Below are 14,633 nucleotides of genomic sequence, written 5' to 3'. Positions count from 1 at the left end.
AAGTGGATATGACAATTATAAATATCTATGCCCCCAACAGGGGAGCAGCTAGATGCATAAGCCAACTCTTAACCAGAATAAAGAGACATAGATAATAATACATTAATAGTAGGTGACCTCAACACTCCGCTCTCAGCAATAGACAGATCACCTAAGCAGAAAATCAACAAAGAAACAAGAGCTTTGAATGACATACTGGAACAGCTGGACCTCATAGATATATAAAGAACACTACACCCCAGAACAACAGAATACTCATTCTTTTAGAATGCACATGGAACTTTTCCAGAATAGACCATATACTGGGTCACAAAACAGGTCTTAACTGATACCAAAAGACTGAGATTATTCCCTGCACATTCTTAGACCACCATGCTTTGAAACTGGAAGTCAATCACAAGGAAAAATTTGGAAGAAACTCAAACACTTGGAAACTAAGAACCATTCTGCTCAAGAATGATTGGGTAAACCAGGAAATTAAAAATCAGTTAAAACAATTTCTGGAGGGGCGCCTGGGTAGCGCAGTCGTTAAGCGTCTGCCTTCAGCTCAGGGCGTGATCCCAGCGTTTCGGGATCGAGTCCCACATCAGGCTCTTCCACTGGGAGCCTGCTTCTTCCTCTCCCACTCCCCTGCTGTGTTCCTTCTCTCGCTGGCTGTCTCTCTGTCACATAAATAAATAAAAATCTTTAAAAAAAAAACAATTTCTGGAGACCAATGAGAATGAAAACACATCAGTCCAAAACCTGTGGGACACTACAAAGGCAGTCCTAAGGGGAAAATACATAGCCATCCAAGCCTCACTCAAGAGAATAGAAAAATCTAAAATGAAGTTTTTATACTCACACCTCAAGAAGCTGGAGCTGGAACAGAAGAGTAGGCCTAACCCACCCACAAGAAAGCAGTTGATCAAGATTAGGGCAGAGATCAATGAATTAGAAACCAGGAGCACAGTAGAGCAGATCAACAGAACTAGAAGCTGGTTCTTTGAAAGAATAAATAAAATTGACAAACCACTGGCAAGACTTACCCAAAAGAATAGAGAANATGCAGTTTCTATATTCTCACCTCAAGAAACTGGAACAGCAACAGAGGGACAGGCCTAACCCACTGACAAGGAAGGAGTTGACCAAGATTAGAGCAGAAATCAATGAATTAGAGACCAGAACCACAGTAGAGCAGATCAACAGGACTAGAAGCTGGTTCTTTGAGAGAATCCATAAAATTGATAGACCACTGGCAAAACTTGTCCAAAAACAAAGAGAAAGGACTGAGATTATTAAAATTATGACTGAAAAGGGAGAGGTCACGACCAGCACCATTGAAATTGCATGGATCATTAGAAACTTTTATCAACAGCTTTATTTCAATAAATTTAACAACCTGGAAGAAATCGATGCCTTCCTGGAAACCTATAAACTACCAAGACTGAAACAGGAAGAAATTGATTATTTAAAGAGACCGATTAATTATGAAGAGATTGAAGCAGTGATCAAAAACCTCCCCAAAAACAAGAGTCCAGGGCCTGACGGATTCACCAGGGAATTCTACCAAACATTCAAAGAAGAAATAATACCTATTCTCCTGAAGCTGTTTCAAAAAATAGAAACAGAAGGAAAGCTACCAAACTCATTCTATGAGGCTAATATTACCTTGATCCCCAAACCAGGCAAAGACCCCCTCAAAAAGGAGAATTACAGACCGATTTCTCTAATGAATATGGATGCCAAAATCCTCAACAAGATCCNATATTACTTTGATTGCCAAACCAGGCAAAGACCCCATCAAAAAGGAGAATTACAGACCGATTTCCCTGATGAATATGGACGCCAAAATCCTCAACAAGATCCTGGCTAATAGAATCCAACAGTACATTAAAAGGATTATCCATCATGACCAAGTGGGATTCATCCTTGGGATGCACGGGTGGTTCAACATTCGCAAATCCATCAGTGTGATAGATCATATCAACAAGAAAAGAGTCAAGAACCATATGATCCTCTCAATTGATGCAGAAAAAGCATTTGACAAAATACAGCATCCTTTCCTGATTAAAACCCTTCAGAGTGTAGGAATAGAGGGTACATTTCTCAATCTCATAAAAGCCATCTATGAAAAGCCTACTGCAAGCATTATTCTCAATGGGGAAAAGCTGGAAGCCTTTCCCTTAAGATCAGGAACACGACAAGGATGCCCACTCTCGCCACTATTATTCAACATAGTACTAGAAGTCCTTGCAACAGCAATCAGAAGACAAAAAGGGATCAAGGGTATTCAAACCGGCAAAGAAGAAGTCAAACTGTCTCTCTTTGCACATGACATGATACTCTATATAGAAAACCCAAAAGACTCCACCCCCAAACTAATAGAAGTTATAGAACAATTCAGTAATGTGGCGGGATACAAAATCAATGCTCAGAAATCAGTTGCATTTCTATACATGAACAATGAGACTAAAGAAAGAGAAATTAGGGAATCCATTCCATTTACAGTACTACCAAAAGTCATTCGTTATCTCGGTATTAACCAGAGACGTAAAGGATCTATATTCTAGAAACTACAAAGCACTCTTGAAAGACATTGAAGAAGACACAAAAAAGATGGAAAAACATTCCATGCTCATGGATCGGAAAAATAAACATAGTTAAAATGTCTATGCTACCCAGAGCAATCTACACTTTCAATGCCATCCCGATCAAAATACCAATGACATTTTTCAAAGAACTGGAACAAACAGCCCTTAAATTTTTGTGGAACCAGAAAAGGGCCCGAATTGCCAAGGAGTTGTTGAAAAGGAAAAACAAAGCTGGTGCATCATGTTGCAGGATTTCAAGCTGTACTACAAAGCTGTGATCACAAAGACAGCATGGTACTGGCACAAAAACAGACACATGGACCAATGGAACAGAATAGAGAACCCAGAAATGGACCCTCGGCTCTTTGGGCAACTAATCTTTGATAAAGCAGGAAAAAACATCCAGTGGAAAAAAGACAGTCTCTTCAATGAATGGTGCTGGGAAAATTGGGCAGCTATATGCAAAAGAATGAAACTTGACCACTCTCTCGCACCATACACAAAGATAAACTCCAAATGGATTAAAGACCTCTGTGTGAGACAGGAATCCATCAAAATCCTAGAGGAGAACATAGGCAGCAACCTCTACGACATCAGCCACAGCAACTTTTTTCATGACACATCTCCAAAGGCAAGAGAAACGAAAGAACAAATGAACTTGTGGGACTTCATCAAGATAAAAAGCTTCTGCACAGCCAAGGAAACAGTCAAAAAAACTAAGAGACAGCCCACGGAATGGGAGAATATATTTGCAAAGGACACCACAGATAAAGGACTGGTATCCAAGATCTACAAAGAACTTCTCAAACTCAATACACGTGAAACAAATAATCAAATCAATAAACGGGCAGAAGATATGAACAGACACTTTTCCATTGAAGACATACAAATGGCTAACAGACACATGAAAAAATGTTCAAAATCATTAGCCATCAGGGAAATTCAATCAAAACCACCTTGAGATACCATCTTACACCAGTTAGAATGGCAAAAATGGACAAGGCAGGAAACAACAAATGTTGGGGAGGATGTGGAGAAAGGGGATCCCTCTTACACTGTTGGTGGGAATGCAAGTTGGTACAGCCACTCTGGAAAACAGTGTGGAGGTCCCTTAAAAAGTTAAAAATTGGGGGCGCCTGGGTAGCGCAGTCGTTAAGCGTCTGCCTTTGGCTCAGGGTGTGGTCCCGGCGTTCCGGGATCAAGTCCCACATCGGGCTCCTCCACTGGGAGCCTGCTTCTTCCTCTCCCACTCCCCTGCTGTGTTCCCTCTCTCACTGGCTGTCTCTCACATAAATAAATAAAATCTTTTTTTAAAAAAGTTAAAAATTGAGGTAGCCTATGATCCAGCAATTGCACTACTGGGTATTTACCCCAAAGATACAGACATAGTGAAGAGAAGGGCCATATGCACCCCAATGTTCATAGCATCATTGTCCACAATAGCTAAATTGTGGAAGGAGCTGAGATGCCCTTCAACAGATGACTGGATTAAGAAGCTGTGGTCCATATATACAATGGAATATTACTCAGCCATCAGAAAGAACGATTAACCAACTTTTGCAGCAACATGGATGGGACTGGAGGACATTATGCTAAGTGAAATAAGTCAAGCAGAGAAAGACAATTATCATATGGTTTCACTCATTTATGGAACATAAGGAATAGCAGGGAGATTGGTAGGAGAAGGAAGGGAAGAATGAAGGGGAGGGTAAACAGAAGGGGGAATGAACCATGAGAGACTGTGGACTCTGGGAAACAAACTGAGGGTTTCAGAGGGGGGAGGTGGGGGAATGGGATAGGCCAGTGATGGATATTAAGGAGGGCCCGTATTGCATGGTGCACCGGGTGTTATATGCAAATAATGAATCATGGAACATTGCATCAAGAACTGGGGATGTAGTGTATGGTGACTAATATAACAAAATAAATATTATTTAAAAAAAAAAAGAAAAGAAAGCCTCGGGGAAAAAAAAAGACAGTTCATATTTAGGGGAAATTGTCATTATTTGCCAAGCAACATATGCAAATTATGCCTTTGCCCCAGGAAATGCCTGCCAAAAATATGAAAAGGTATATCCCAAGGCTACTGATTGAAGTATTGTTTGTACTTGTGAAATATCGGGAAATTGAGTTAAATAAACGCAGGTTCATCTCAACGTGGAGCCATTTACCACTGCACAGGGAAAGAGAAAGTTAGCTTTTTTTTTGTAATTGGAGTGTAGTTGACACACAATGTTACATTAGTGTCAGGTGCACAACATAGCGATTTAAGGTCTCTTCACATCAAGCTGTGCTCGCTGCAACTGTAGCTAACCGTCGGGCACCACGCGACGCTATTACAGTATCGTTGACCATATTCCCTGTGCTTTTTTTTTTTAAAGATTTTATTTATTTATTCATGAAAGACAGAGAGAGAGAGAGAGAAAGAGAGACGGGCAGAGGGAGAGGGAGAAGCAGTCTTCCCACAGAGCAGGGAGCCCGATGGGGGGTTCTATCCCAGGACCCCAGGATCACGACCTGAGCCAACGGCAGACCCTTAACCGACTGAGCCACCCAGGCGTCCTGGGCTGTGCCTTGTATTCTCAGGACTTGCTCATTTCATGACTGGAAGCCTGTACCTCCCGCTCCCCTTCACCCCTCTTGCCCATCCCCCTCCATTCCCGTCTTCTCTGGCAACCACCAGTCTGTTCCCTATATTTATAAATCTGAATCTGGTTTTTGTTTTTTTGTTCATTCATTCGTTTTGTTTTTTAGATTCCACATATAAGTGAAATCGTATGATACTTGTCTTTTTCCCTCTGACTTATTTTACTTAGCGTAATACCCTCAAGGTCCATCTGTGTCATCACAAACGGCAAATCTCATCCCAAGGCTGAGTACTATTCCATTACGTATATACGAATACTTACGTCACATCTTCCTTACCCACACTTGGGTGGCTTCCCTATCTTGGCTATTGTAAATAATGCCGCAGTAAACATAGGGGGAAATATGTTTTCAAAAAAATATTTTATTTATTTTAGAGAGAGAGAGAGAGCAAGCAAGTGGGGGGAGGGGCAGAAGGAGCAGGAGAGAGAATCTCATGCAGACACCCCGCTGAGCTCGCAGCCTGACTCGGGGCTCGATCTCACAACCCCAAGATCATGACATGAGCCCAAATAAAGAGGTGGCCACTGACCCAACTGAGCACCCAGGGGTGAATATGTCTCTTCAAAATAGTGTTTTTGTTTTCTTGGGATAAATATCCAGTAGTGGAATTATTGGGTCATAGGGTATTTCTATTTTAATTTTTTGAGGAACCTCCGTAGTGTTTTCCACAGTGCCTGCCCCAGTTTGCATTCCCATCAATGGTGCAAGAGGGTTGTTTTTTCTCCACATTCTCGACAACACTTGTTGTCTCTTCTCTTTCTGACTCTAACCATCCTGGCAGGTGTAAAGTGACATCTCACCGTGATTTTGATTTGCACCTCCCTAATGACGTTGAGCATCTCTTCGTGTGTCTTTTGACTATCTGGATTTCTTCTTTGAAAAATATCTATTCAGGCCTACTGCCAATTGTAATTGGATTATTTATGGTTTGTTTGGTGTTGAGTTGTATAAGTTCTTTATATATTTTGGATATTAACCCCTTTATCAGATATGTCATTCGCAAATATCATCTCCCATTCCATAGGTTGCCTTTCTATTTTTTGATGGTTTCCTTTAATGAGTTTTGATTTTGATGTAGTCCCAATAGTTTAATTTTGCTTTTGTTTCTCTTGCCTGAAGAAACATATCTAGAAAAATGTTGGTATGGCCACTTTCAGAGTAATTACTGCCTGTATTCTCTTCTAGGATATTTATGGTTTCAGGTCTCACATCAAGGTCTTTAATCCATTTAGGCTGTATTTTTGTGCATGGTGTTAAGACAGTGGTCCAGTTTCATTCTTTTGGAAGAAAGTTATCTTTATATAAAGTGAATCTTAGGGTGGGCATTTAAATGAAAAGGAGGAAATAGTAAAGGGAAGAATAAATAGTGCTGTAAGAACATCAAATATCAAGGGGCACCTGAGTGGCTCTGTTGGTTAAGAACATCAAATATCAATATGAAGACATAGGAAAATCAGAAAGCCTAGATGCCTCTGCTCATTATGGCAGAAAGAAATACAAGGAGCATCGGCCACATTTCACAAGCATTTAAAAGCAGCGAGATACTATCAACAATATCATTTATATAGAAATGAATCCAGTAGGGGAAGAGAAGGCGTTTGCTTCAGCATAACGGTCAGCGGCTGGTAGAATTAGCTAAGTGGAAGTTTAATGGGGAACATGATATATACGCACTCCCAAAGTATCTCCCCACAGATCAGTTATTCATTACAAAGGGCAAATAGCAACTTTACTGTGGAGAAACCTGAGGGATGTCAAATTAGCCAAGTTATGAAAGCAAAAATCACCCCTAAGGAAAAATAAGGACCATGTCACTGGCATGGTATCCACACCAAGTGCACAACCTGAATCTAAACGGGAGGTTCCCTTGGACAAAGCTCTTCTTTTGTCTGCATCATGGTTTCTCTCTCTGCAGAGCCTCCCCTTCTCCTCCGCCCTGGGTCTCTCACCTCACCACCCCAGCCATGACCAACGGCTGTGGGGACAGGCACCCAAGGTCTCTCTCTGTTCATGCACTTGTTTCAAATTTCATTAATCCGGATGGGACTCCATGAGCTAGGGAGCTCTGGAGATGCACGCGCACCACCCACGTGTGGGGAGAGCTGGTGACCTGGGCAGGACCCACGAATCTTCTGACCGTCCAGCTCTGAACCAGGTGCGGGGCGGTCTTCACTAGATGGCACCTTTGGACAGTGCCTAAAATGCAGAACTGTGCCCTTATGACAGGTAAAAAATGGTCTTCGGAAAAAGGAGAAGTCCACGTCTTCTTTGGGACCACTACAGAGACTGACAAATGAGGAAGTGGCAGTTCTGCTTCCGGTAGAATGTCAGTGTCGAAACGCAAGCGGGATGGGAGGGTAATGGACGACTATCCATGCATCCTGTTGCTCAGTGTGGCCTTCTAGGCTCTGACCCCGGGCCCCTCCGCACAGCAGAGGCAGGCAGGAAAGTCACCGAGGTTGCGAAACTCACCATCCTGTTCTGCCTTATGCTGCAGGGAAGGAAAGTGAGTCATATTTTTATGATATCATTTTGTACTTTTAGAACGAGCCTCAAATTCCGCTTTAAAATTCCCCTCAAATTATCTTCTCAGGGGTGCATTATCAATTTACTACTCATTAATAAATAGCCTTACATTAAGCATTGGTGGTCAACGAAGCAGTTATTAACCAATCATTAATAATGTAGTTATTTGCTGTGTAAGTGTTCATTTATTGTCTTACACGATTTAGCAATGAGAAGATAACGGCTTAGAATTCCATGGGGCAACTTATTGCTCAACGCCTTTCGCTTGCTTACAGAATCGTTATAACAAATTCTCAGATACATCACCTTCCCTCTCAGGGACAATTACTTATGAGGCAGGGAGAGACACTGAATGTGTAAATAGCATAAAATCCGTTTGAAATGCAAAATTAGTCACTTCCATGAAGGTCCTAGACACCAGGTGAAATGATGTTGGACCTGTGGGTGAAGGGGGAGCTCTGGGTGGGAATTCAGGGGAGATGGGAGTGAGGACACCAAGAGAGACAGATTCAGATCTGGCATCCACTCTGAAATGGGAAGTCACAGAGTGGGAATTTCTGAGCAGGAGAGATGGGGACGAGGAGTTCTTTCCGATAGTCTGCTTCTCCAGAGAGGAGGAAGATGTATGCGCAGTGCCTCACGCACATTCAGGTTCTGGAAAGTCTGGAGGAAGCTGAGGATGGACAGAGTCACTATTCCCTGTGCATTTTCAGCATTTCCTCTCTCCTCATTTAAAAACAGTGCCATTGCCTTCTTTATTGGTAAAATAGTAATCTGTCGTCTCCTGCGGACTTTTTTTTTTTTTTTTTTTTACTAAAACATGCTTTGTTGATCTTACCATTTTGTTAAATACTCAACTACTTCTGGAGACCCCAAACCACGGCCATCTTAGTGGACCAGGGAGAGTGGAGACATAAGGAGGAGGTGTGATAGGTGGTTTCCCGGACCCACCCTTGTGGTTATTTCTCTAATTTCTGGAATCCTTAGACTGAAGAGACATCCTCAACAGCGGACACTGGTTTTCTGATGTGTGGAATAAGAGATTCGGTGAAGGAAAGGCCAGGTGGAAGGTGCTGGAAATGCCTCTCCCTACCAAAACAGTGAAACAAAAGTAACTCTCACTCTTGGAGAGACTGCCCAGATTCATACACCACCAAGAACTCGGAAAGACACAAGGCAATGGTGTCTTCCACTCCCACTCGACTTGCCTACTTGGTTTGCACTGAAGACAGAGCCGGACCTTGGAGAAGTGGGTTCTTGTGTCCCAGGTGATTCCAATTTCCACTCCTGCTCCAGCTGAAGACCCACGGAGAAACCCGTGTATCCCCTGGCACCTGGCACGCACCTGTTCACTGGGGTGTTTATTGTCCTGGGTCTGTCTATAGGCCTTCAGTTTCAATCTGCCGTTAGTTCTCAGGGCCAGGCATACGCTGTCCCTGTCCATGTTTGTTGGGGTCCATGTCACGTCTCCAGCCCTGCGCATGTCTCCAGCCCAGCATCGGTCGCCAGCGCTGCGCACGTCTCCAGCCCTGGGCCCGTCTCCAGCCCTTTGCTATACCGGCTGCGGGGACCGTCACTGTCCCTCCACTGCACAGGACATCACACAGGTCCAGTACACACCGTGTGGATCGTATCTGTGGAACAGGAAGTAGCAACCATTCTAGGTACTTTTAGGAGGGTGGGAAATAAATCTCCCCAGATTTCAGGTTCTTGCCGCCTTGGTGAAATTTCTAGGAGCGCAGCTGCCTGAGGCAAGCTGAGATAACCCAAGGTGACAACTCATGTCTCCATCCGACCCTCCTACAAACGAGACAGTAGCTTGATCCCTAGGGGGCCAGCTTGGGAATGCGGAGACCACATTCCGCTCCCGGGCACCCTCCGCCCCGCGCACGTACACTTACCGAGCGTCTCGAGAGGCCTGTGCTTTGGCGTCGAGTCCGGAAAAAGAGAAGCGCTTGCGACGCGTCCAGGCTGCAGGAAGCCCGAGTTGTAGGATGCAATGGCGTTCGGAGCTTCTGTGGCGATGAGGTCGACCCCTCCAGCAGGGAACTATACAGATGAAGTACAAAACAGATATTCAAGACTTCGGAGCCACACTCCGCCCGTTCTGCAGAGAACCACTGGCCTTTCCTGCAGCAGCTCTGGGTTGCTCCTGGGCTCTAGTGGAGACAGAATGCTTGGCCGTGAGTCATCACACGGGTCCTTACGAGTGAAGGAGGGGGCTGGGGGGTCAGAGGCAAAGAAGGAGAGGCTCCAGGCACCTGGAGGGCTGGAAGCTGGCTCTGGAGATGGAAGGAGGGGGGCAAGGCGTATGGGCAGGGCTGGCCGCTGGGAAAGGTGAGGGAATGGATTCGCCCCCCCGGGCCTCTAGAAGGAGCACAGCCCCAGGACACCTCGATGTTAACTCAGGGGTGTCCAAGTTGGAATTCTGTCCTCCAGAACGATAAGATAATAAATCTTTGCTGCTGTAACCCACTAGCTTGTAGTGACTGCTTATGCCACCAATGCCACAGGAAAATAATACACTAGTCACACGTTTTTAAATTGTGTTTCTTTTTCTTTCAGTTTTCTCCGGTTAATCTGAGCTCCGCAAACTGCTTGGAATCAGTCTACTCCACTGATGTATTCTGGGCCAGGCGAAATGCAAACATTCAGTAAATACCTGTCGAAGGGCACAAGGCAGGTATGAGGCCAGGAAGACAGCAGTGTATGCATCAGGTGAAGCCTCCTATGTGTCCAGAAACATCTGCAAAGCCCATTGCCTGCCCCAGCCTCAGCCCTGGGGAAATGACAGCCAGGCTGTTCCCCTTCCTGTGGGGCAGCTGACGTGACAACCCCGTGATGGGGAGGGCTGGCCTCCAAGTCCCCACACCCTGTGTATCTGTCTGTTGGGCCGGAATCGAGGTCCCTGCATCTGCACAGCCAGGGCCAGAGAGAGGAGACAGCATGACCCCCACCCTCATGGCCCTGCTCTGTCTCGGTGAGATCTGAGGAGGGGAGGGGACACCCTAGTCTGGGAGGGACCCGCCCCAGAGGCAGGCCCTGGTCTGTCAGAGGACCCAGGGTCAAGAGGCTCATGGGGAAGAGGGGTTCTGCTCAGGATTCGGGGCAAAGCTCTCACGGGGACTCTCTTCCAGGGCTGAGTGTGGGCCCCAGGACCCGAGTGCATGCAGGTGAGTCTGTCCCCAGGGTCCCAGTCCCACCTCCTCACGGGGGCAGGGGCCACCCACCAGGCAGTGGGGGATGGAGATCAGCACTTCTGGGCTGACAGAGGGGGACCTCTGGGGCTTTGGGCTGAGCTGGGACCAGGGGGTGGGGAAGGTCTTGTGACCCAGACTCTGTTTCCTTCCAGGGACCCTCCCCAAACCCACCATCAGGGCTGAGCCAAGCTCTGCGATCCCCTGGGGGACCCCTGTGACCATCTGGTGTCAGGGGAGCCTGGAGGCCCGGGAGTACCGCCTGCTTAAAAATGAGGGAGACTTATGGACCTGGATCACACAGGGAAACTTATGGACCTGGGTCACACAGAAGCCACTGGAGCCCGGGGACAAGGCTGACTTCTCCACCGCATACATGACAGACAGTTCTGCAGGACGATATCACTGTCGCTATCTCAGTCCCACTGGCTGGTCAGAGCTCAGTGACCCCCTGGAGCTGGTGGTGACAGGTGCGAGCCCACTCTGGGCAGTTCCCCCAGGCTCTGTCCTCAGGAAGGGGGTCTGCTCTCAGGGTGTCTCCCTCTCACAGCCGAGCCCTGGGGATCATGTGGGGGGATCTGAGCCCCATTTAACACTGCCCCTTTCCTCTCTCCTAGGAGTCTATAGCAAACCGAGCCTCTCAGCCCTGCCCAGCCCTGTCGTGACCTCAGGAGGGAACGTGACCCTCCAGTGTGCCTCATGGATGACATTCTACAGGTTTGTCCTGATGAAGGAAGGAGAACGCCAGCCCTCCTCGACCCTGGACTCCCAGCGAGCCCCCAGTGGGCAGTTCCAGGCTCTGTTCCCTGTGAGCTCCATGACCCCCAGCCTCAGGAGGACGTTCAGATGCTATGGTTATTACAGCCACAGCCCCCACGTGTGGTCCTACCCCAGTGACCCCCTGGAGCTGCTGGTCTCAGGTGAGGGAGTCTGACTGTTGCCCCGTCCATGTTTTGAGGCATCAGACAGGTTACGGGGGCTCTGCTCCCAGGGGAGCCCCCGATGCGAGGGTGGGGTGAGGGGACCATGGGGGATCAGAGGTCACAGACACAGAGGGTGAGGGACAGTGAGACCCAGGGGTCAGGATGGGAGAAGGGAGATTTGGGGAGAATCAGCCCCTGAGATCCATGGCTGGTCTTCTCCCAGGTGTGTCGGGGAAGCCCTCCCTCCTGGCCCCGCAGGGCCCTGTCGTGACCTCTGGACAGAGCCTGACCCTCCAGTGTCGCTCTGATGTCAGCTATGACAGATTCGCTCTGTCCAAGGAGGGCGCAGGTGACCCTCCCCAGTACCTTGGCCGGCAGCTCCAGGGTGGGCTCTCTGGGGCAGACTTCGCCCTGGGCCCTGTGAGACCCTCCCTCGGGGGCCGGTACACGTGCTTTGGTGGACACAGCCTCTCCCCCGAGTGGTCGGCCCCCAGTGACCCCCTGGACATCCTGGTCGCAGGTGAGAAGAGCCCACGGGTCAGCCAGGGGAGCCCAGGTGGTGGTGGTGGGACCAGGGGTGTGGGGTCCCAGGGAGGGAGGAGACAGAGAGAGACAGGGGATGGGGAAGGGGACAGACTCCGAGGACAGACAGACACAGTTCAGAAGAAGGGCCGCACAGCCCCTCACCCGCCCTTCCTCTCTCTAGGACAGCTCCCCTACACACCCTCCCTCTCCGTGCAGCCGGGACCCACGGTGACCTCAGGAGAGAATGTGACCCTGTGGTGTCAGTCACAGAGTGCTGTGGACACGTTCCTTCTGTCCAAGGAAGGGGCAGCCGGTCCCCCCCTGCGTCTTAGATCGAAGTCCCAAACCGGGCAGCACCAGGCTGAGTTCTCCGTGAGTCCTGTGACCTCAGCCCACGGGGGGACCTACAGGTGCTACGGCTCCTCCATCACCGCCCCCCACCTGCTGTCACAGCCCAGTGACCCCCTAGAGCTGCGGGTCTCAGGTGAGGGGCCCCTGACCCTGTCCCCTCTGTGTCCCAACATTGTCTTCAGGGCCCTGTGCCCAGGAGGGCTCTGGCCTGAGATGGGAGTGGGGGGGCTCCGAGGGAGGGTCGCCAGAGGGTCCACCCCTCTCAGTGCAGGAGGGAAACGGGGCCCTCCCACCCCTGCCCTGTCCTTCGCCCCCATCATCAGAATTCTCCAGGTGGAGGAGGAGGACCTTGGGGGCACATGAGGGAGAAGAGTGTGGGCAGAGACAGGGTCTTTCGGGGGAGCTCCAGCCCCACCCCTACTCCTGTCTTTTCCCCAGATTCCCCTAGAGACCCCGGCCCCCCACCCACAGGGCCAGGCTCCACAGCTGGTGAGTCCCAGGGGCTGCTGTCCAGGGGTTTTTCTCCCAGTGTCTCAGAGATGCCAGGGGGACGACGGACTCCAGGGGCTCTGAGGCTGTGGAGGAGGGCTGGGGTGCTCATGGCAGAGGGAGAGGGAGGGCCCCCAGGTCAGGGAGGAGCAGCCAGGTGCAGTGAGGAGTGCACCAGGCCCCGCCCCTCCCCCCTCCTGACCCCAGGAGGCTCTGAGGGTGAGGCTTTCTGTCAGGAGTGGTGAGAGGGTCCATGGGGAACAGGGGCTGAGTTACCCCCTCAGTTCAGGGACCTCTGGAGTCGCTGGCTTGCACATACCCCTCCCCTGTGTCGGCCTCAGTTTCCCCAAGTGTAAAGGAGAGAGTCGTGGCCTAGAATAGATTTCCCTCAGTTCTGATTGTGGCTCTGACCTCCTGGGAGAGGAGGGCTCAGGGGGAAGTCCCCAGGTCATGATCTATGGCAGGGACTGTCCCTTTGCAGCAGTGATGGTGACATTGTAGGGGGAGGGGAGGAGCACAGTGGCTGGGGGCGTTCAGGTTGAAAGGGAATCCGGAAGGACCCTTAGTTCCAGAAGATGCTGGGACAGGCCTGCCCCCAGATGAGGAGCCCAGAGCCCCGAGCTGGTGTCCACACAGGGGACAGCGTGAGGAGAGCACAGGGAACCCACAGCCACGGTTCCAGCCCCAGCCCTGCCGCCTCCATGCTGGGCGACCTGGGACACGTGCATGACCTCTCTGTGCCTCAGTTTCCTGTCTGTGGAGTGGGTGGGAGGGGCGGCGATCCCCTGCTGCAGGGCTGTTGGCAGGGTCAGAGGTGAATGCATACAGCAGGTGCTCAGTGAAATGGCATCGCTGGCTCAGTCATGGTGTGGCTCGTGCCCAAGGTCCCCACTGGTACCTGTACGTCCTCATCGGGGCCGCGGTGGCCTTCGTCCTGCTGCTCGGCCTCCTCGTCCTCCTCCTGGTCCGATACCGGCGTCGGGGCAAAGGCAGGAAGCGGGGTGAGAAGGGAAGGGGGTGACGGGCCCGGGGGTGGAGGCTGCCCCGTGGGCCGACCGAGGGTGGGCTCAGGGCAGTGGCCAGAGGGAAACCAGGGAGGTGGGAAAGGCTGGTGTAGAAAGACACTTGCAGAATCTCAGTCAGAGTCTAGAAAGAAAACACCCAGGTGGGACCCACGTGCCCCTTGAATTTGTTTCCCACTTTTCAATGTCGGGAGATGGAGAAACACAGANACTTTTCAATGTCGGGAGATGGAGAAACACAGAGAGTATGTGTGAAGGGCTCCTTCCCTGGCATCACATGGGGGGGTCGTAACCTCCCGGCCCAGAGGGAGGCTGATTCCCAACGCCCTGCAGGGGCTGCAGACCCGGAGGCCAAGGACAGAGGCCAGCAGGACAGGT

At 49.4% G+C, this 14,633-nt stretch overlaps 2 protein-coding genes and 1 long non-coding RNA gene across 11 annotated transcripts in view; 2 read left to right on the top strand and 1 right to left on the bottom strand.

Annotated features, from left to right (window-relative positions):
• LOC100465121 (leukocyte immunoglobulin-like receptor subfamily A member 2) overlaps positions 1-10,342 on the top strand; it is a 32,163-nt gene extending 21,821 nt beyond the window's left edge. Inside the window, exon 8 of the mRNA XM_034672586.1 lies at positions 10,314-10,342. Coding sequence (XP_034528477.1) covers positions 10,314-10,327 — 14 coding nt within the window. The 3' untranslated portion in view covers positions 10,328-10,342. The remainder of the gene's footprint in view (positions 1-10,313) is intronic.
• On the bottom strand, positions 7,721-10,562 carry LOC105240725. The gene is made up of 3 exons (XR_859727.3): positions 10,411-10,562; positions 9,650-9,797; positions 7,721-9,382 (listed from the first exon to the last, which is right to left on the bottom strand). It is a non-coding gene; the product is annotated as an uncharacterized LOC105240725 (long non-coding RNA).
• A 14-nt stretch (positions 10,563-10,576) lies between these two features.
• LOC100475665 (leukocyte immunoglobulin-like receptor subfamily A member 6) overlaps positions 10,577-14,633 on the top strand; it is a 16,626-nt gene continuing 12,569 nt past the window's right edge. For 3 of the 9 annotated variants that reach the window (XR_004629086.1, XM_034672561.1, XM_034672563.1), the window contains exons 1-8: positions 10,579-10,728; positions 10,886-10,921; positions 11,101-11,415; positions 11,563-11,865; positions 12,092-12,388; positions 12,575-12,877; positions 13,183-13,233; positions 14,118-14,234. Coding sequence is in view for 8 of the 9 variants with exons in the window: in XM_034672561.1 (XP_034528452.1) it covers positions 10,590-10,728; positions 10,886-10,921; positions 11,101-11,415; positions 11,563-11,865; positions 12,092-12,388; positions 12,575-12,877; positions 13,183-13,233; positions 14,118-14,234 (1,561 nt within the window). In the remaining variant the exon portion in view is untranslated. Of the gene's footprint in view, positions 10,729-10,885; positions 10,922-11,100; positions 11,416-11,562; positions 11,866-12,091; positions 12,389-12,574; positions 12,878-13,182; positions 13,234-14,117; positions 14,235-14,588; positions 14,632-14,633 lie in introns of all 9 variants that reach the window. The other 6 variants (XM_034672564.1, XM_034672565.1, XM_034672566.1 and 3 more) reach the window with 5 other exon arrangements.

This window comes from Ailuropoda melanoleuca, chromosome 12 (genome assembly GCF_002007445.2).
Source record: "Ailuropoda melanoleuca isolate Jingjing chromosome 12, ASM200744v2, whole genome shotgun sequence".
Taxonomy (NCBI): Eukaryota; Metazoa; Chordata; class Mammalia; order Carnivora; family Ursidae; genus Ailuropoda; species Ailuropoda melanoleuca.
Note: the sequence above shows the minus strand (reverse complement) of the source record. Positions and strands in the feature narration are given on the sequence as shown.